Source organism: Siniperca chuatsi, linkage group LG22 (genome assembly GCF_020085105.1).
Source record: "Siniperca chuatsi isolate FFG_IHB_CAS linkage group LG22, ASM2008510v1, whole genome shotgun sequence".
NCBI classification, from domain to species: Eukaryota; Metazoa; Chordata; class Actinopteri; order Centrarchiformes; family Sinipercidae; genus Siniperca; species Siniperca chuatsi.
Window position 1 is genome coordinate 14,943,989 of NC_058063.1, and position 21,237 is coordinate 14,965,225.

Consider the following 21,237-nt stretch of genomic DNA (forward strand, 5'->3'; position numbering starts at 1 on the left):
ACTACTGAATATAACACTTAAAATAAAGCAACCTGGACTTTGACTTTACATCACCATTTTCTATTTATTTTCCAGGTGATGCTAATGAGCATGGATGAAGTCAGACACTTTATTGAGCAGCCCAAACTGAAACCCTTTAGATAAACATGGCAGTTATTTCCCCCAAATCAAATAATGCCCTATTTTCTTACACAGCCTCTGAGTGGATATATGTATAACGTGAGACACCTACTTAAATATGGCCCCCCTCCTCCTCCCACTTTTTTTTCTTTCTCTCTTTTATCCATTTCTCCACGTGGTACAGGAGTAAAGGCGGGGGGTGAAAGAGGGGCATTGTGCTGTGCAGCAGTGGATCCGGGGGTTCATAGTGAGAGAGGGGAGATGCTCACTCAACTGTGTCCAGCACGCCATTGTCAAAGATTCCCATCTATTCTCTGCCTTTTAAATAGAGCTCCAGTGTAAGATGCTTTTTGGGGGTGGGAGGGGGGTATTAAGCGCTTGGTGATAACACACGAAATACATGCATGCATGTGGGAGGGCTGTGTGGCCCCAGTTGCACACAACAGCCACTCACTGCATGGCTGATGATAATTGGCCCTATGGAAATCAAAGGGTAGAAATATCGCCTGTTCACTCCTCATCCGGCACAATAACACCACTGGGAAGACGGATTTTTGACTCTTTCTGATGGAAACCACCTGCCAGTCAATTATTATGGATGTGATTTCATTATTTATCCACCTTGCTGGATATTAGAAAGTAGATACACCTGAGGGTCCCAAAACAGATTCATAAGTCACCTGTTAGACTTCTTTTAAACATGTTTTTGCATCTTAATTTGACCCATGAGGATTTTATTCTCTTCCAGGAATTATTAAAACATTTCCCATCTTTAGCAAAATGGCCAATTCCAACGCCTATTTATTGTTTTTGGGCATCCAACGGTTTTGACACCTAATTGTCATGTTTTATTGAAAGTTTATAGCTGCTGCCTGAGTGTGTAAAGAAAAATAAAGCTGGGGAGAAAGAGAAAGAGAGAACCGGGGAGGCTGTGTGTTACACGCCATTGAAATGCAAATATCATTGAAGAACAAGGAGTGGTTCTGTGTGTGTGAGTGTGTACCGCGTGTGTGTGTGTGTTTGTAGACTGTGTGTGTGTGTGTGTGTGTGTGTGTGTGTGCCCTGTATGTGCATGCAGCGGGGCAGCAGTGGGAGAGGAGGGGCGCAAATTGGACAAGTTTTTTGGGGGAGAGGAGACTTTAGAAAACAGCCACACGCACTCAGCAGCTTCATATGACACGGTGCAGACCTGCGGATTTCAGAACACCTATGTCCTGTCCTCTTTTTTGCGTTAAGAAGTGATCTTACACATTTTTAAAATTTCCTTTGTATCCAAGGGCTTGCGGGATTTGCGCGACTTTTGAACTTTAGATGCTTGGATGGTTTAAGGAGCGCTTCCAAGTGCGCAAAAACGTGCCTACTGCCATTCAACCGACTGATGCCCCCCTCTCTGTCTGACTCGCCGTGAATCATGTCACGCCGGAAGCAGAAGCGACCCCAGCATCTCGTTAACGCGGATCCAGGGGGCCCAAAGCTGCTATCTCACGGTGAGAAAACATCTTTACGAGTGTGCATGCGTTTTTTGTCTTGGATTTCTTGAAAGAGGGCAACCATCCTGCATCCTAATGGTGCTCACATTGCATGTGGAATTGACTTTCTGAGGCTGAAAATCTTCAAAGAACTTTACAAAAGCAAATGTTTGGGGTTAGACTTACATGAATTGTATATTTATTGTGTGGTTTCTCGTTGATTATGGTCGTTTTCACAAGTTTATTTATGCATGGCCACATTCCAACAAACGCACCTGACTTAGACATAAAAGTTTAAGATCTAAGTTTGTCAACTAAAGAAATCCCTCCTGCTTAGTCATTCATTGTAATGGGCCCCATTAAATGGAGACCTTAGGCACTTTGGTTGGGGCTAATAAACTTGTCCCTGTGAAGTGAATAGAGTAGGATTAACTAACATACATCTGTGGCCATTTTCATGTGCTGGTCGTCCTCTAGGAAACCAACAGGCTGCTCAGCGCTGGCTGCTGGAGGTCTTTGATTAGTATAAAGCACTCTCTTATTTGTTAACAATAAGGTGCATGGGTGGGGGGAAGGGAAGGCAGTGTTTTTGGTAAAGATTAATCTTCCACCCTTCTATTCTCTTCTTCTTTTGCTCTGCATCCATGCTTTTCTCTCCTATGCCCTCTTCCCCCATTTTCCACCTTCTCAATGCTTCCCTCCCCTTTCTTTCTCCCTCTTTCTCGCCCCCCAGCCCTATTGACTGTATACCCCTACATACATGGGGGGGCTCAGATGGTGGAGAAAAAAGATTCTGAAGGGATAGAGAGATTACTCTCGCACTTGTTGTGTTCTGTGTTGCAGTGGGTTATATCTTCAAGTGCACATATGTAAGACTCTCTGCAGGTAAACTTCCACAAATGAAAGTGGAAGTTTAGCCTAGGAGTTATTTTGTGTTTCCTGCAGGTTCAGGTTTGTTTAGGGAAGGAATTTCACAGAGGTACAGTCTTTCATTCCATCACTATATCTCTCCAGGAGGGAATAGTTAGTTTGTCTCTCCATTGTTGTTCCCTTCCCCCCCTTCTTTTTCTTTTACTCTTTCTCACTCTGTGCTCAAGATTCTGAAAGAATTTGACCCCTGAGCAGCAGAGGTCAGATTAGTTGACCAATCAGAGTGTCTGAACAGTGCCCAGAACCCTTAGCGTGACCTGACCCTTGACCTCCACTGTGACGTAAGGGGGGAAGGGTAAAGAGGGAGATGAAAGACGTAACTGCTGTAGGGAGGGGGTGGGTTAAGAGGGGTTATGGGTTGTCTTGGTGATGCCCATTGTCCTCTAAAATGTGTTGCCATAGCAGCAAGGTGGTCTGGAAGCTTTTTTGTGTGTGCAAGATGTTTGAGGAGTTTTGCTCCGGAGAGCACAGATTGAGACAAGACATTACAAAGACTCATATACTGTAGAGTTTCTTTCACTTGTTTATTTTTTTGTTTGCCATTTCTTTTGAAGTCAAAACAAGATCTTTTGGTATGCATGCAAATTTGCAAACAATAACTGTAAGCATTGAAATAAACACTCTGTAACTGAAACGTTTTAATTAATTTACATTCCTGGAAATCTGGACTGATAGTAGTGAGTAGTGAGTATTGCATAATAATGAAAAAAAACTCTTATTCTCCTTTTTTCTGTCAATCCTCAGATGACCACCTGGGCATGAAGTCACCATCCACATCTCTTGGCTCAGAAGTGACCTCATCAGGGTCATCCTCCTCGTCCCCCACCTCTCTCCAAGACTGCCAGCCGCCTCTGGCCCCTCGCCCATCCCCTGGTGGGCTCCACGCGCCCTCCTTACCCAGCGAGAGCTCACCTCCTCCCCACTGGCCCAGCCACATTGCCCCCTTCACAACCTCACTCCCCAATACCCACTCTTCCCTCTCCCCAGACTTTCCTCACCCCTCACTGTCATCCCAGACTCACTCACCTCCTCCCCTGGGTCAAACCTCAGGTTCCCACGGCCTGTCCCACCAAGGAAACTCTCACTCCACCATGACTTCCCCACCGATGGGAAGCTCAGCCACCACCACTACCTCCTCCTCCTCCTCCTCGTCTTCTCAGTGTGTGCCGCCTCACCGTGACAGCTCCAGTCCAGGTCATCAGCAGGCCTCCAGCTCTCCAGGGCAGCAGGGACAGATCCAGGTGCCACCTACCCTAGCAGTACTTCTAGAGGAGCTGAGGGTTTTACAGCAGAGGCAAATCCACCAGATGCAGATAACAGAGGAGATCTGTAGGCACGTTCTAAGGCTTGGAGGGGCTGTCTTTGGCCATGATAATAACACACAGGCCAGTGGTTCAGACAGCAACCAGAAGTCTACAGGAGCAGCATCTTCATCACCAACACACCCCTCCACTGCCACGCCAGTAACCACAGCCTCATCGCTTTTGACTGGCCTTCCATCTTCCCTCTTCCCCCAGCCATCCGTCTCCAAATCAGGTGCTTCACATGTCAATGGCAGCAGAGCTCCATCCTCCTCTACCTCTTCCTCATTATCTTCCTCATCTATTTCATCCACTATCAGCTCCTCTGTTGCCTCCCTACACCCTCTGTCCTTGTCATTGGGCCTACCACCGCGCTACCTCCATGAGAAATCATCCAACACCTCCTCTTTTGGTCATAGCAATGGTATCACTTTCCCAACTCCTCCCCTTTCTAACACCAGCCATTCCCAGGATCTCCAGCCCAGCTCCTCTCTGGGCTCTGCCTCCTCATCAGGGCGGCCTCAACATGCGTGCCGTTTTTGTGGGAAGGTGTTAAGCAGCGATTCATCACTCCAGATCCATCTGAGGTCACATACAGGTGAAAGGCCCTACCAGTGTCCAGTCTGCTTGAGCCGTTTTACAACCAGAGGGAACCTCAAAGCCCATTTCCTGCGACACAGAGAGCAGAACCCAGAACTGTCCCTCTCCCTGCTGCCTCCAGCACTGTCGGAGCAAATGCAGAGTGGCTCTGCTCCTGCTGCCATCCAGAGAAGGAGAAAACGGCGGGCTGATGATGAAGAGCCATTTAATGGAGTGAAAGGAAGCATTCCTGGGATGACAGAGAACATGGCTTTAGGATTCCTGTCTGGTGCATCTACTCGGCCCTCGCCTTCCTCTCTACCTCTGCCCCCCTCAGTGGACATGGCGTTGCTGTCCACAGCCCATTCACTGCTACAGCTGAACAGAGCCTCAGCTGCAGCTGCTGCCAGCGCATCTAGTACTGTACTGCCTTCTTCCTCTTCGCCATCGTCTTCCTCCTCCTCCATGAGCAGTCAGTTCAAAGGAGCAAAGCAGCAGCGATTTGACGAAAACACACCTCCTCACTCTACCCTCCATACAACTTCCCCATACTCCCAACTGGCCCACCTCCCCAAGATTCTCTTCCCTGGAGGTACCTCCCCTCACCACCTTGCACTTCTCCGGCCCCCAGGCCACCCATCCACCTCCCACCTCACTTCGCCTCATCAGCTACCCTTCCCCTTTCCACCTTTCCCCAAACCATCAACGTCCTCCCCCTCTTCATCCTCTCCCACCACCTCTACCCAGACCTCAGACACCTCCAAGTTGCAGCGCCTGGTACAGAAGCTTGAAAAGCAGCCACAGGGAGGTGCCTCTTCTTCTTCCACCTCCTCACAAACCCCTGCTGAAGCAAATGGGGACACACATGGCCATGACCTGACCACCACCTCCAGTGCCTATCGCAGGGAAATGTTAGCTGCTCTTGGTCTGAGCCCAAGTGCCAATGCTGCTGGACTAGTGACCAGCCAGGGAGTCTCAGGTTCTGGCACTACAACTACCATGACTACCCCTTCTCTGCCAACTGCCCAGGCTGCTAATCAGTGTGGAGTGTGTATGCGTGTCCTCAGCTGCCCCAGAGCTCTGCGTTTGCACCAGGCCACACATCTGGGAGAGCGCCCGTTCCCTTGTAAGCTTTGTGGTCGATCCTTTTCCACGAAGGGTAGCCTTAGGGCCCACCTGGCCACTCACCGTGCCAGACCGGCAAACTCCCGTGCCTTGAACTCCTGCCCATTGTGCCCACGCAAGTTCACCAATGCCTTGGTTCTTCAGCATCATATCCGCTTGCACCTAGGAGGGCAAATACCACCTGACGAAGATATGTGTCCTGAAGACGGTGAAGAAAGGCAGACTGCCATCTTCAATGATGGTGAGAATGACTCCATAGGCTCATCTAAAGCCCAACAACTCGTTCCTCTGGCCTTAACAACAAGCTCCAAGTCTTCAGTTGATGCTCTCAACTCAGGGTCCACTTCTAAGCAATCCACAGCTGCTAATGCCACTTCTGTGAAGACGGAGAAATCAGAGGGTTCAACACCCAGTGTTAGCCCACCCCTGACCCGTAATCCCCCTTCAGTGGGAGCCGAGGGCCCCCTGCGTCTGGGAGACAACGCCTTAGCTGATGGCAGCCCCATGAACTCTGAGGAGGAGACCAATGCTGACCTGGGCAGCACTAGCCCTTTCAAAGCACCCTTAGCCAGTTCTCATTCAGCTGTAGTGAACGGAGACACAGAGGCAGATGACACCCCTCTTTCCCTCTGTGTTTCAAAGCCTGTATTAGAAAATGATATGCTGCATAGAGGGGTAAATAATGATGGAACCTGCTCCACAGACAAACCCACCACGAGTCCTGATTCTAACCCAAAACCCCCAGCTGCAAATCCCTTACCTGCAATCACCCCATCTGCCAGCCCCAAAGCTATCCCTGAAGCAGAAGAGGCCTGTGGCAGTGTACCACAGGAGTCACAAGAGAGAGATGCTGCCCAAAGCAAAGGCAAGAGTGAGACCACCACACCCAGAGAGCCTTTGTCAGTGTTGGATCCAGAGCCGGAGAAGGACACTCCAATGGAGGAGGGTTATGGTGTGCCAGAAAAGCCATCAGAGGACCCAGAGCCCTCTGTCCCAGCCCCAGCACTGCACATCCAGCCTCCTCGCCCGGACAAACCCTATAGCTGCTCCCAGTGTGGAAAGGCTTACGCCAGCCGTAGCGGACTTAAGGTAAGGGTTAAAGATATTGTGGATTTACACTGTTCTTGTGTCAAAAGACAATGATTTTGATGTTGTAATATGAACATATTTATCTAATACATTTTTATGTCAAGACAAGATTTCATCCTTCTGGTGAGTAAATTACTATTGTGTTGTGTTACTCATTGACAGGGCCATATGAAAACTCACCCTGGAGCGTTGACCAATACCCCCTCCAAGGCTCAAACCAATGACAATGACACTGCGGAGGATCACAGTTCACATTCAGCCAATAAGAACCTGGGACAGCAGGAAGAAAAGCAGGGATTGGCTAAATCCCATGAGAAAGGTGACAGCACAGATCGTCTACCAATCAGTGTTGTTTCTAGCGTGATGGACGAGCCTATGGACACTACTGTGTAGAAGAGTTAGCATCGTTAAATGGCTGCAGTCAGTCTTTAAAGGGTCCTGACAAGGGAATGTATTTTTTTTTAATAGAATGAGATTTGTTTAGAGTTTCTTGATTCTAATTCATGTTTACCTTTTGTATTAGGCAGATAGATCTAGTTTGTATTGTAGCAACATTACAAGAAATTTGTGAATGTAGTATTTTAGCCATGTATTTTTGTATTTCAAAGACCACAGTGAGGCCTTATCTTACACACTTCATAGCATTGTCATAATGAGAATTAATTGTTTGCGCTTTTTTGCTGACACCTATTTCAGCACATACTGTATAAGCTGATTTGAATAAGAGGACGGTCCAGAATTTTACAAGATGAACTCCATACCAAAACCGGCCAAATGATTAATGGCCAATGTTTGTAAATATAAGCTGCGGTTACATTTTATGCCTTTTTATTGTTACTTTCTTCTTTCTTTTTTTAATGCCATGCTGCTGAAAGCATGTTTCTGATGTGCTGAGTTGCACTGAGTTGCACTGTGTCCTGTGCTGCCGAAACATCAACTTAAATAAACATGTTAGAAATGATGATAACCATGATGTTGATAATAATAATGATGGCAATGATTGTGTTAGGTTGTCAGTACTTTTGTGAACAGTCCTTTTAGCTGTAAACTTTGCTAGCAGCAAATTACCTTATTCACATTGATGATTGTAAATGGTCTTTCTTGTTGTTGACGCTATCTGCAGGTTCAAATCGACAACAAGGATGAGCCCTTATAACTCCCCCTCCTTTATCTTTGCTTTCCCCCCCTCTTCCCCCCGCTCTCCTCTCTCAAAGCACTTGAGAGTTTTCTGCTCCTGCAGAAATTGTCTACACTCACTGCATTCCTGCTTAGCCCAGTTTAGTATTTGTATGCTTTGCTTTACCCTTTGTAAACCCTTTTTTGTAGCAATGACAAAATATGTTCCCATGCTTCCCATGTGATGTATAAAAGATAAATAAAACAATGGTGATGTGAAGAGGAGACCTGTTTGTTGCTCGTCTGTGGTTTTTTGGGGCTAGGGGGGTTTTGTTTTTTTTGTCTGGGTTCAGTTTAAGCCTGCATCTCTGTGAATTCATTTATCTGTTTAAGTATTCTGTTTGCATAAATCTTATTCATGTGTGCGCCTGCATGTACACTGTTGGTCAGTTTTCGCTTGTTTGTTCCAGCTCTCTATGTGTCTGGATCAGGGGTCCTTTGTCTGGGGCGCTGGGCTAGCTGTCTCCTAATTCTGCCTTTTTTGCCCTCAATGTCTTTTAATATGTTTCAGTTCCCCAGTACTGTGTGTGTGTGTGTGTGTGTGTGTGTGTGTGTGTGTGTGTGTGTGTGTGTGTGTGTGTGTATGTGTGAAAAGGATAATCAGAGCCTGTATGAGTGTGATTGAGGGTGCAGCTGTAGCTGCCCCCCACCACCACCACCACCACCACCACCTTTCCCTCCCCACTCTGTGTCATACGCTCTTTCATACGCACTCTTTCATTTTCTCTTTCATTTCTCTCCCTCACTCTTTCTGCTCACCCTGTCACCCCTGTACTCCCCATGTAATGAGCTGACACACAGGAAGCTCTAATCCTCACACAATGCCACCCCTCTTCCCCCCAGAGTGACTGGGAGCGGGACAGGGGGCAACAGGGACCAACCTGGCCCAGCTGTCCCCAAAATGGCCGCCTTTAATCCCTCCAGTTTGTAGCCTACTGGGGCTCCAGAAACCATGACAACTGGTAACCAAGGAAAAGAATGCTTAGGGCAGGGAGCGGGACAAAAGGAGTGAAAGGAGGCATGTGTGAGAAGTTTGTCCACATGCGTTCGTGGGCGACAAGGGACGTGTCTCAATCAAAAAAAAGAGAGGAAGAAAAAAGAAAAGTCATTTTTATAGTTTTCAGTTTAAGAAAGACACAAGGAGGTGGAGGTGAATACAAAAGTCCACAGGTGTGATGTGCTGATTGCAGGCTTCGATCACATGTAACACATTTATCACTCATCAGTAAGCATTAATTAACTCTCTGTAGACATCAATCATCTTCAGTAGAGAGAACAAAGGTTTTTTGAGGTGTTAAAGGTCAGGTAATATGCATATTTATCCTACTATTAAAGAAGAATCAACAACTATTTGGAAGACAAAGAAGTTGTTTATCTCACTTTGGCCATTATTTCAGTAATTACAGCTGCCATTCAACTGGAATGTGACTACATCACTAGACCAGTTATAGACAAAGAAGTTTTGTGTTAATTGTTTTTCCCCCCATGATTTGCTTAATAGAGAATTTTTGTATTTGTTTATAAAGCAAAATCAGCAAAACATAGAAATGGCTGTTAAATAAACTTTTAGCAAACCCTAAAGGGTAACACTTAATTTAAGTTCCTATTTAGCATTTATAAGCAGCATATAAACGGTCTAATAAATAATAAATGGTCTATAACACATTATAAGGTAGCCTAGTTGTAAGCCAATAAAGATGTTTATTAATGTATTTGTCAACAACACCCATAAATGCAGGTTGGTGTATAAACTGATAATAAATGACAATACAGTAAAACATATTTGTAACTATATAAAACATGTCTTCATAGGAGAAATTATAATTGTTGACAAATACTGTATATTAATAAATACTTAAACATCCTTATAGCTGGGTACAACTACATTATTAAATGTTTGTATACTGCTTATAAATGGTAAATAGGGGGACTTAAAGTAAAGTGTTACTGATATTTGACATGTTGTTTCAGGAGAGCTTTTAAAACGTTTTTTGTTTTGTTTTGTTAATGAGTCACAACATTGTCTTTAGCCTATTATCAGGACAAGAGAGAGATGGCTTTTGTGGACAAAATACTATAGGTATTCTTTTACACTCTGTACAAGTGTTGGTCAAACTTTCAGTAATTTACACATCACTTTATGGAAACTGAGAGTAGATAATATTTCCTTCATATACTTCATAAACTCTCCTGTTGTGAATTTGAAAAGGACACACAAATATCTCAGCAAAGAGTAACATTCCTCTGAGGGACTTTAAAGTTCTACTTTTTAATAAAGTTTTTTTTTTTGTTCGTTTTAATTAGTGTATCTGTGTGTGATGACTGCTTTGTGTGACTTGTTGTGATGTCTATGTAGCCTATAACTTGTTCTCAGGTCTATCTTGTAAAAGAGAGCTGGATCTCAATGACATATCAACTAGACTAAACTACATGTTGAATCCAATTTAAACACGTTGTAGGAATATTACATGACCCTGGGAGATTATAAAAGGCCTGCTGAAGTCAGAATAAACTCCACACACTGTGATTCTACGTCCTTCAGTATTTTATAAATCCACAAGAGGGAGCTATGATCCATCAAACGAGTACGATCACCAGACAGCGCATACTCAATATTTTGTCCGAATTATTTTACACTGGCATGATTATTACATCATTATTATGGTTAATCTTTCACAGAAATAGTAAACATCAGCTGATCCCCCCTGTTTGTTTTTATTCAATTTTGTTTAATTTATACTATTAGTAGTATTACAATTTGGTAACTTTAGAAATGTTTTCCTGTTATGTAAAGACAGATTCAACTTTTGCAAGCAAATCCCTTGCATTTTATCTTTCCACAGAAGGATTTTAGAGAGATTTATGAATGTAGACAAATCTCACATCAGTGGAGGCTCACACATCCACTACTCATACATTTTTAGACCTTATTAAGAATCACTGCATTGATTTACAGTGTGCCGTTGGCACTGTAACGTTTATCAAAGGACTACCGGTAATAGGCCTAGTTCAGTGCCGATGATGATAACACCTGTTTGATGTGCGCGATAATTTAATTAAAACACCAACATTTCACAGCTCAACTCACTCAGGAGACACAATGCGAGGCAGTTGAGCACCCCCTTCCTTCCTCATTCGTTTCCTTGGTAGTAAAGCGTTAGAAACAGAAGTATATAAAGCCACAAGTTCATCAGCTGAGGAGCGCAGAGGGGAACGAGCAAAGTCAAAACAAGAAGAAACAGCAGCGGAAAGACAGAGGAGGAAGGCTTGTTATTGGCTGGAATAGAGAGAGAGAACAATGAGAGCTGGTGAAAAAATGTGAACCAAATCTGAAATTACACATTTATTTGTGGACACTTTCGACACCGGGAGGATCTGAAACGCGTTTAGAGAAGGTGAGTGCACAACAGCTGCTTCTACTTTACTGTATCTATTCAACAAGGATTTTCCTGATCATTCATGTAGGTGAACCACTTTACAAGATTAGATTAGCCTTTATTGTCTGCCTTAGGAGAAATGTGTACTGGGCATTAGAGAGAACACAGTTGATGTAGCAGCACACATGTACAGTCAAACTACACTTAATATGCAGAATCACACACAGACCTATAAACACCAGAACATGCACACCAAGATATCGCAGGGAAGCCCTCCAAGATAGGTACAATCAAGTTTACAACACAGGCAGATTAATTATTTATTAACTTGTAATGTCATTCCAAGTGCGCCTTGTTGTCTTTTAGCTCTGTATGTAAAACTGCATCCTTGAAATCAAATCAAGCCAGTGCTCTCTGAAACTAGCAATGTGACTGTAAGAGGCTTTTTCAGGGCTTTTAGATTTAGTCTCATTATCATTTCAAAAGGAACAAGTAACAAATAAAAAAAAAACGTGTTTTATAGGTAGTGTTACAAGTTACACAGGAGCCAGACATCCTGCAACCAGGTGATTCCTCCCCTGTCATCTTTCTGATATAATTTAAACTCCCATAAAAGAAACTGAATCCTCATGATAATAAAAATGTTAGTCTCAGAGGTAAATGCTCTATGAATCCCTAAAAAAAAGGAGCTGAATCATTTCACTATATACTTGAGTTGAGAGAATTTTCTTGATCCAGGATGTAACCTTGAGTAACACATGAAGGACTACTTATCAGCAGCTTCTGGACCTTGCACTCTCTTTTCTGTAGGAGCCTCGCCTCTCAGTGTCTGTGGCACGCGTTTGATCACATGCAGGGGCTCTAAATCTACTGTCCTTCTCCTTTGCAGTCACTCCTTCAGGAACTCACGTGCTGCTGCTAGTGCTTCCTCAAGGTATCTGAACTTTTCACTCACTTCTCCTTACAAGCTTCACACCGTCATATTTGTCTCTGATCTTCGTTCTACAGTAATCTACATCTATAGTAAAGTATGTCCTTGTGCATGTTGATATCAGGTTATCTCACTTACTTTGATGATCTTTTGGCTGCCTGACTCTCTTCTATATCTCTCCCACTGAATTACTTATTTAGTGTCTTCTGTTTGCTATCTTGGGATCATTTTTGACATAATTGTTCTTTCTGTCTAAATCTTTGGCTCTGCTTATCAAGAAATGCTTCAAGACATTTTTGGTGATTTGAAGGTGAAAAGTCAAAAAAAGAGTTAAAACTTGGATATGTTTGGTTGAAAAGTGGCAGTTTTTAGTTTTACAAAACAGAAGGTAGGAAAACTTACAGCTAGTCTTTGAAATCACAGTGAAACAAATGTTACATTTAAATTTTCACTTTTCAACACAAAATATTCTGGGTGCTTAGATGTCTTTTCACCCTTAAATCACCCCAAAAATATGTGTTTTTGAAATGAAAACACATTTCAACTCAGCAGATTGCTAATTTTTCTTGAAAATCTTAATGTAATATTGCTGCAATCCTTGCCTTGACACAGAGCGTCCTTTCACATTAAAAACCCCATTAACATTTAATTTAATTTAAGGCAGTTAATTTGTAAGTTTGTGTGTGTTTGTACATTACATTGTGGCAAGCTGGAGCCCATTAACGCAGAGTGACATTAACGAATTGAAGGCAGTCATGCAGAAAGGTGAATGAACATGCCGGCTAGCATGTGTCTGTCTCATCATCAAACTCCATACACGCTGAGAATAATGAACTTTGGAAAACATGTGACCGGCCACTGTGCTGGCTCTCTCACTCTCAAACTCTGCGTGTGTGCATGTGGGTGGATTGGTGAGCAGTCAAAATGTGCGTGTGTGTGTGTCTCAGTCAGTAATTCTTCCTTAGCTAAACGTATGGTTACTAATGAAGAGCCGGTGTTTTCAGGCATGTGGCATGTTTGCTCCTCTCCCTCTCTCTGTCAATACACTCAACCTTAAAAGGCCATTTGCTGTGCAGCCTAATGGCTCTCAAATCCAACAGTGTGTACACTAGTGTGGTATTATGTGATTTTTTGCATGTTTGTTCCCACATTAACGCCTGTGGCACGTAAATATGTTTTTGTTTGACTAGATTTCGACAGGATTGAAACAACACAAGTATTTGCTGTATGTATGCTATGACAAATCAGTCTCCATGGTAACAGCATCACTGATATGACCTTGTGCATTGCCTCTACAGATGGCAGGAGATGATCACAGATAACTGGGGGAACAAGTTGAAGTCTACAGTCTCACATCAAGGCGAAAACTCCCCATTTGTGACTGAAATTTTGTTCAGAAAATAGTTTGTCACTTTCCTAATTAATAAATAAACCACCAAAACACGAACAATGGCTTCCTACAGCCCCACCCCACCACAGGAGGCGCCCAATGGCAGCCCCCCATCTGTGAAGTCTGAAGGCTTGGAGGAGTCCATGAAACTGAAGAAAGAGATCTCCCTCCTGAATGGGGTCTGCCTGATCGTGGGGAACATGATTGGGTCGGGGATCTTCGTCTCACCCAAGGGTGTCCTCATCCACAGCGCCTCCTACGGCCTCTCACTGGTCGTGTGGACCATCGGAGGGATCTTCTCTGTGTTCGGGGCCCTGTGCTACGCCGAGCTGGGGACCACCATCACCAAGTCGGGGGCCTCCTATGCCTACATCCTGGAGGCCTTCGGGGGTTTCCTGGCCTTTATTCGCCTGTGGACATCGCTGCTGATCATCGAGCCAACCGGCCAGGCCGTCATAGCCATCACGTTCTCCAACTACATGATGCAGCCCATCTTCCCCACATGTATAGCTCCATACCTGGCCAACAGGCTGCTGGCTGCTGCTTGTATATGTAAGTACACATCTGGAGTGTGTGTCAATGTGTATGTGTGTATGACATTGAGAGAATGAGTAAGAAAAAAACAGAAAGATGAGTCAGTGTATAAGCGAGTAAGTGATATAAAGAGACAATGATGATGTCTGTCACAGTTAGTTTGACATCTCAGGGCTCAACAGTAACTTTTAAAGGCCTCAGCTTTTGGTTGCCGAAATTGAAAATATGGTTGCCATTTTTAGTAACCTTATATTTTGTGTAATTAAGATATTATACAGTTATATGTCAGCTTAATAATAAAAAAAGTGACATAAAATAATGTTTAAAAGCTTTATTACAGTAACCGAACAAAATTCTTTATTGTTTGTGTTTTATCTAATACTTTACAGAATTTGAATCTTAAGTGTTATCAGTTAACATGTCCACCCTCAATACCTGGTATACAAATACCAGCATTCGTTTGTGATGTTGACAGACTTTTCACCCCATGGTCAAACAACTCAGTTTGCTTTGTCATTGTCTCTAAAACAGATGCATGTGCGCATGCGAGTAAATGCACCAACGCACATGCAGCGTTGTCTGGTTCCGGTTCCAACTGTAACAGCAATATTTAAATCTCATATTTAAGACTCATCTGATTGCTGTCCCAATTTTTTATATGTTAAAAAGTAGTTGCCACAGATGGCAACCAAAGGCTAAAAATTGGTTGTCAATTTCTCAAAATGGTTGCCAATGGCAACCTGGAAACCGTTACTGTCGAGCCCTGCATCCAAAAGAGAACACATGAGCTTTATAGACTAGAGAAGTGAAAAAGGGTGACACGACAGCTGTGGTCAGCAGGTCTGCATGAGAAAGACTCAGTGACATCAGATGAAAGAGGAACTGAACGACCCCTAAAACCTGTGCACCAGTTTGGAAGAGTAATGGGGAAAAAACAGTTTACTCAATCTCAGAGTACTGATTTAGAAATCCTTGCACATGAGGACTTGAGTCACAACTTTATTTTGCTGTGGGAACAGCAAGAAACTATTCATAAATGTAGAGGTAAACTTTGTATATGGATGCGGCCCAGATTGCTGAGGTAACTAGAACACAATGGCACTGAGAAAGAGCAAAGCTGACAAACTGAATTAATCAAACTAATAAGATCGCTTTAAGACATTCACAAAAATTGCTCACCGAGGTAACCAAGCACAACTTTAGAGGCACAGAAATACCAACACTAAGGCAACCAGACAAGGAGACAAGAAGCCAAAGACAGCCAGAGAGCTTGCTAAGGTAATATTTCACAGACAAGCCCTGAAATTCAAGATAAATAATATGCATATTGTGCTCGTTTATAAATATTAAGTTAATATTACTCATTCATCCATCCACCCACCTGAAAGGCATGCATGCATGAACACACACTTGTGCCGCAATGCACCGATAAGCAGTGCTCAAAGGAGGGTGCTGATTGATAGCTGTGAGGTAAAGTCCTTACTGCAGTGAGACTCTGACCTGAGAGGCTAACAGGTTACTGACAGCTCAGCACAGGAGTAGAGCTTAAAACCAAACTAAACACGCTTCCTGTCAGTGAAAACTTTTACTCTCTGGGAGACTGAGACTGGGAAACTGTGCCTCTCCTGCTTGGAAATGTATAAGACCTGATTTTGTGGTCCCTCTGCACCCCAATTTTATTCTATTTTAGTTGAGATTTGAATAAACTTACTTAAACTATTATTGTTAAAAGTGAATTTTTACACCCTATTTTTTCTTAGCTCTAGGCAAAACTTCTTACATCCTATTTTTCTTAGCTCTAGGCAAAACTTCTCATGAAAATGTACGTCAGATTTAGTAGAAGTCCAATTTTACGGAAGGCCGTTTGTGCCAGGAAAAAAAAAATAGCTGAAAAGTTACGCATGATGATGAAAAATAAAATACTCATGGTAAGACAAAATTACCACTGCTACTAGACACTAAGTCAAAATTCTGAAAAAAACAAATTTTTAATTTAACTTTTTCATAGTTTAGTATCTCATAATTATGACTCAGTAAGTAAAAATGTTGGCTTAATATCTCACATTTTTAAATGGTAAGTAAAAATCTTGACTTAGTATCCAATAATTATAAACTTAGTACTCATTTTTTTTCAATCCCAACTTGTGATGCATTTTTTTTCTTTTCTCCATGTAACGTAGGTACTGCAAAGGACCATAATATGTCCAATGATCTCAAACGTATCAGAAAAGCAGATTTACTACTTGAAAATCTCACATGAATGACATTTGTAGTTGAGCTATGAAGTGGGAAAGTCAGTGAACGTTTGGCTTCCCGAGTTTCTGAGTCGTGTGACAGAAATAAAACCTTTAACTTTTACAAAAAGTATTTGTAAAATTTGTATCCATCACTAGTAAGAAAACACTTCCTCATTCACTCACTCAATAACACGTAAATTAACGCTTCTTAGCAGTCGACATCCAGAGTCCTGGATGTCAGCGCTTCCCACCTGCACATGAGTTCACAGTTGGTGGACTACTGAATGAGTTTTTGAAGATCTCCATTTCACTTCACATCTGGACCATATTTGACCTCCACTACCAGTCAGCTGGCCTCCTAAACCCGATCTCACACCTCCCACATTTCTAACCTTTCACTGTCAACACACCATGCCTCTACTTCTGTGTGGCAAAGTCTACCTCTCCATCACTCATTGCTGGTCGCTTGCGTCCGGGGCGTTGCGTCTTGTTGTGATTGACCAGGCCTCCTGTTGGGAACGGACTTCTTATGATCCTCTACCTGTCAGTGTGCTGGAAGATGATAGTGTTATGATTCGTCCCCTCGCTGTGGCTGAAGGCTCTTTGGTGGTCAACGTGGAGGAGAGGGCAGTGATGTAATCCTGTTTTGGACTCTTCTTTAAATGCCTTAAGTTATGTGGAGGTCAGTGTGGAGAGATAAGTGTAGTCTGTGAGTGGGAGCGGTTTGATGTACTGAACTGGATGCTATTGTAGAAAGAATATGTCCACTCAGCTAGTTTGCAGGTAAGTTTGTTTTGTTAGTTCTTACAAGACTTGTAGGGTCAAGAAGAAGATTTACACTACAAGAAATGCTGTTTTTTGACAGAAATTAGCAAAATTAATAATTATTACAGGAAGCGTAACTTATGTGAAACTCGCTGCTGCTCCTTAACAGTTGGATTGTTCAAAATGAGCTGACATCCTGTGCCTTACTATCTCCATGTTTATGAACTCAGAGGGAGTATGTGCTGATAAAGTGGCCAGAGAGAGAGATAGGTCACGGTGAGAAGCACATTTTCCAAGAACATCAATGCTCAAAGTGAAGGAGCAGTTGAGACTTTTCTTATCAGTCATTTCAGCTGTGGGTCACAAATCACCAATGTCGAGCAGAAATACACAAGGTCGTCGGCTCAGTGGTGGTTTCACAACACTCCTTTATAGCTTGTTATAATTTGTCTGACTTCTACGGCTGTACCTGTGTGCACTTGTGTGTGTGAGTAAGAGAGAGAGAGAGGTTGTATGTGCTGCACTCAGCTGTTTCCTCGTCTGAAAAACAACAGGCCAGTCTGCTTGACTCAGCAGCTGCGTTTCCTTAAATCAGCCATACCCTCACGTGGAAACACACTGGCACACACATTTACAGAACAAATGTTACCCACTGAGACTGTTAAAGGATATGTTTCTGTGTGTGTGTGTGTGTGTAATATATGCATATTTATGTGTGTGCTTTGGTTGCTTCCCTTTAGGTTTGCTGACCTTTGTGAACTGTGCCTATGTAAAGTGGGGCACCAGGGTCCAGGACTTCTCCACTTATGCCAAAGTCATCGCTCTCATCGCTGTCATCATCACTGGCCTGGTGAAGATCGGACAAGGTGCCAAAGTCATCGCCAACTCTTCTTTTTCATCTTAAACCTTCCTAGATATCTTAAAACTTTACCAGTGCGAATGCTTAGATTCTAAAAATAACAAGACTTTTATACCTGACATCTGCTGTTGGCTATTTCAAATATTTTTAAATGATGAGCTTAAGGTGATAATTGCTGCTTAAAATTACTGTATGGAGATTAGGAAATTGATTCTTCAGGTAATTTCATAATAATTAAATGATTTTATTGGTGTTTTCCAGGTCACACACAGAACTTTGAGGACCTGTTTGATGGCTCATCTCAGGATCCAGGACACATTGCTCTGGCTCTGTACTCAGCTCTGTTCTCCTACTCGGGATGGGACACCCTCAACTTTGTCACAGAGGAGATCAAGAACCCAGAGAGGTGAGGAGATAAAGTTGATATTGTTCACATATGAACAATATTCAAATACAAGTACCTTCAATTTGCACGTAAGTACAGTACTTGAGTAAATGTACTTAGTTACCACTGATGAGTACACATGTGATTGGATCACAAGCCTCTCCCAGAGTTCCCAGGCAGATTCATGTAACACCCACACCTGATCACAATGCCCACCCTCCCCTCACCCACACAGTCGAACTGCTCTTGACCCAGAGACTCCTGAGGAAGCCTGAATGTCAGATGCTTCAAGTTTAAGACTCTTATCTCTTTTGCCTCCCTCTGCTGTTTGTTTGTGTGAACTACAGGAATCTGCCACTGGCCATCGCTATTTCCATGCCCATAGTAACAGTGATCTACATTCTGACCAACGTGGCTTACTACGCCATCCTCCCCATCAATGCAATCTTAGACAGTGAAGCTGTAGCTGTGGTAAGTGCATATAATCCTCAATAAATCATCTTACTTTGACTCTATATTCATCGAGTGCAGCTTTACACCATTTAATCTTCTCTTTCCAGACATTTGCAGACCAGGTATTTGGTGTAATGAACTGGACGATTCCCCTCGCTGTGGCTCTTTCCTGCTTCGGAGGACTCAACGCCTCAATCCTGGCCTCCTCCAGGTGAGTGATGAATGTTTTTTGCCGTCACTTCATCCCTGTTATCAGCGCCCCACTCATTGTCACATCAACATCACTCATCAGTGCTCTCTTGCATATTTTTGTGTCTCTGAAGGCTGTTCTTCGTGGGCTCCAGAGAGGGCCACCTGCCCGACTACTTGTGCATGATCCATGTCCACCGCTACACTCCCATCCCTGCACTGCTCTTCAACGTCAGTCAGCCCTCCCCATCTTTTACTTCCTGTTGTCTAATAGTTTATATTTAGTTGCCATGGAGTCTGTTTTTTTTATTCCACTGTTACATCTGTAGGAAAGCCCTCCCCACATTTTGCAGTCTGACTTACACGATGTCTCTTATATGTCTCTGCAGGGCATGATGGCTCTGATATACCTGTGCGTAGAAGACGTCTTCAGGCTGATCAACTACTACAGCTTCAGCTACTGGTTCTTTGTGGGTCTGTCCATTTTTGGGCAACTGTATCTGCGCTGGAAGCAGCCAGACAGAAAGAGACCACTAAAGGTAACTTAGCTGAGCCTTTTACTGCAGTCGCTGCAGCAGATTGTGAACTTGGAGTTACAACAATGCTCAAAAGTACGAAAAGAGTACTCCACCAATTTAGCATTGCACTCCTATAACAATGTCGGACTCACCATGGACAACAAAAAAAAAAGAAGGATAAAAATCAATGCAGCAGAACCAGAGATATCATCTTTTTCAATCCACCCATTCTTCTTCTTTGTCAAAACCTGGCACCTAAATTACCCACAATGCAACCAGACCACTGACAGTTCGGTTTCCCTTAGCATCAGAGCAGCTGAGTCTGTGCCACATTTAAAAAAGCCACCTGTATGCTTGCCTTTTTTAAACTCCAATGGTTTTATGTAGTTTTTATTTTATCTGTTTGACTATTCGCTTAAATTGTAGTTTGCCTACTTACATACAAAATTTTCTTTCATACATATTTGACATCTCTCTTTTTCTCTGTTCCTCCCTCAGCTCAGTCTCTTCTACCCCATCGTTTTCTGTCTCCTCACCATTTTTCTGGTGGTGGTGCCGCTCTACAGTGACACCATCAACTCCCTGATCGGCATCGGCATCGCCCTGTCAGGAGTGCCCGTTTACTTCCTCTGCTGCTACACTCCAGCCAATAAGAGGCCACTGCAGCTACAGAGCCTCATTGGTAAGAGAGCCTCAGGGTTGTCTTGTTGTTTTCATATATTAAACCATCTTTGTCGATTTTTAAGGCAGTGGTCTCAAACTCAAATTACCCATGGGTCCCTGGGCATGTTCACTCCTAGGTGGGCTGCTTTAACACATTTAAACATTAACGTGTTGTTTAGTAGTGTAATGATATCACAGCTACAGAGTACCTAGCTTGGACCCAACATTGAGCTGTTGGTTTTTACTGATGTCAACTTAAATTCAGTTTTGATGCCAATGTTTACAGCTGGATTCTGACTAATAATAGATCAACAGGTTGCCCTAACTTTTCTCCTGTCTCCACCTGTTTCAGCTAAATCTGCCATGCTGATTCAGAAGGTGTGCTACTCCGTTCTGACTGAAATGGATGACAAGGCAGAGTAAATGTTTGGTTTTAACACCCTGCCGGAGCCAACCACACACACAGACGTAGAGGCTCATCCTGGACAGTCGCTGCCGCCACAAGGAATCGATGGATGGACATTTAGGTTTGAGCTGTACCCAGCTCTCTGACCTGTCAATCATCACCCGGTGATAACGTTAATGAATGCGTGAATGATGGTGCCCGGGTGCTTGTTGGCAAGATTTCACTCTTGCTGACTGAGAGAACACTTTAACTCACCTGTTTCTATTTCAGTTGATATTACTATTATTAATTGATATGTCAAGAAAAGTATTTTGTGTGAAATTACATACCTTTTTGATTTTACTGGAAGGTGGCAAATTATTATGGTTAACTTGTCAAAGTGGACAGGAGAACATCTTTGAAACTAAAAGCACTGCTGACCATACCCACAGCCTTGGTATTATTATTATTAGTGTTATGATTTGCACAAAGAAAATCAAGCAGTAACAGATACTAGAATGTGTTTCCACCTTCACTAATGTGGATAAAGTTCATGAAAAGTTTTATACTATCAGCTGAGGTCTAGTAAAGGGCTATTTTTACAGAAATTAACTAATTTTTTTTGCAGTGTCAGAAAACACGGCTGTTAAATGTAAGAGTTTGACAGTTGAGTTGAGCTACAAATACGTATTTATAATAAAATGACTTGTTGACAACAGAAACTGAATAATTTCTTTCATTCTATTTCAGGGATGTTTCTGG

At 43.1% G+C, this 21,237-nt stretch overlaps 3 protein-coding genes across 6 annotated transcripts in view; 2 read left to right on the forward strand and 1 right to left on the reverse strand.

Annotated features, from left to right (window-relative positions):
• LOC122869938 (E3 ubiquitin-protein ligase CCNB1IP1) overlaps window positions 1–11,002 on the reverse strand; it is a 15,103-nt gene extending 4,101 nt beyond the window's left edge. The window contains exon 1 of the mRNA XM_044183378.1: window positions 10,878–11,002. The gene's annotated coding sequence lies outside the window, so the exon portion shown is untranslated. The remainder of the gene's footprint in view (window positions 1–10,877) is intronic.
• On the forward strand, window positions 1,230–8,014 carry si:ch211-212k18.5 (sal-like protein 4). Its single transcript, XM_044183357.1, has 3 exons — window positions 1,230–1,607; window positions 3,264–6,613; window positions 6,776–8,014. Exons 1-3 carry the CDS (start codon window positions 1,532–1,534, stop codon window positions 7,004–7,006), a joined length of 3,657 nt encoding a protein of 1,218 aa, XP_044039292.1. The 5' UTR covers window positions 1,230–1,531; the 3' UTR covers window positions 7,007–8,014.
• slc7a7 (solute carrier family 7 member 7) lies at window positions 10,853–21,197 on the forward strand. Of its 4 annotated transcripts, none has more exons than XM_044183367.1 (11): window positions 10,853–11,184; window positions 12,056–12,100; window positions 13,396–14,039; window positions 17,764–17,889; window positions 18,144–18,288; window positions 18,615–18,738; window positions 18,828–18,931; window positions 19,044–19,140; window positions 19,299–19,448; window positions 19,926–20,109; window positions 20,443–21,197. In XM_044183367.1, the coding sequence occupies exons 3-11, from the start codon at window positions 13,547–13,549 to the stop codon at window positions 20,511–20,513; spliced, it is 1,494 nt and encodes a 497-aa protein (XP_044039302.1). In that variant the 5' UTR covers window positions 10,853–11,184; window positions 12,056–12,100; window positions 13,396–13,546; the 3' UTR covers window positions 20,514–21,197. The 4 variants fall into 4 exon arrangements, with proteins under 4 accessions (XP_044039302.1, XP_044039301.1, XP_044039303.1 ...); XM_044183368.1 differs by having other exon boundaries at window positions 10,989–11,184; window positions 12,056–12,194; XM_044183369.1 differs by having other exon boundaries at window positions 10,999–11,184; window positions 11,977–12,100.
• The last annotated feature ends 40 nt before the right edge of the window (window positions 21,198–21,237 follow it).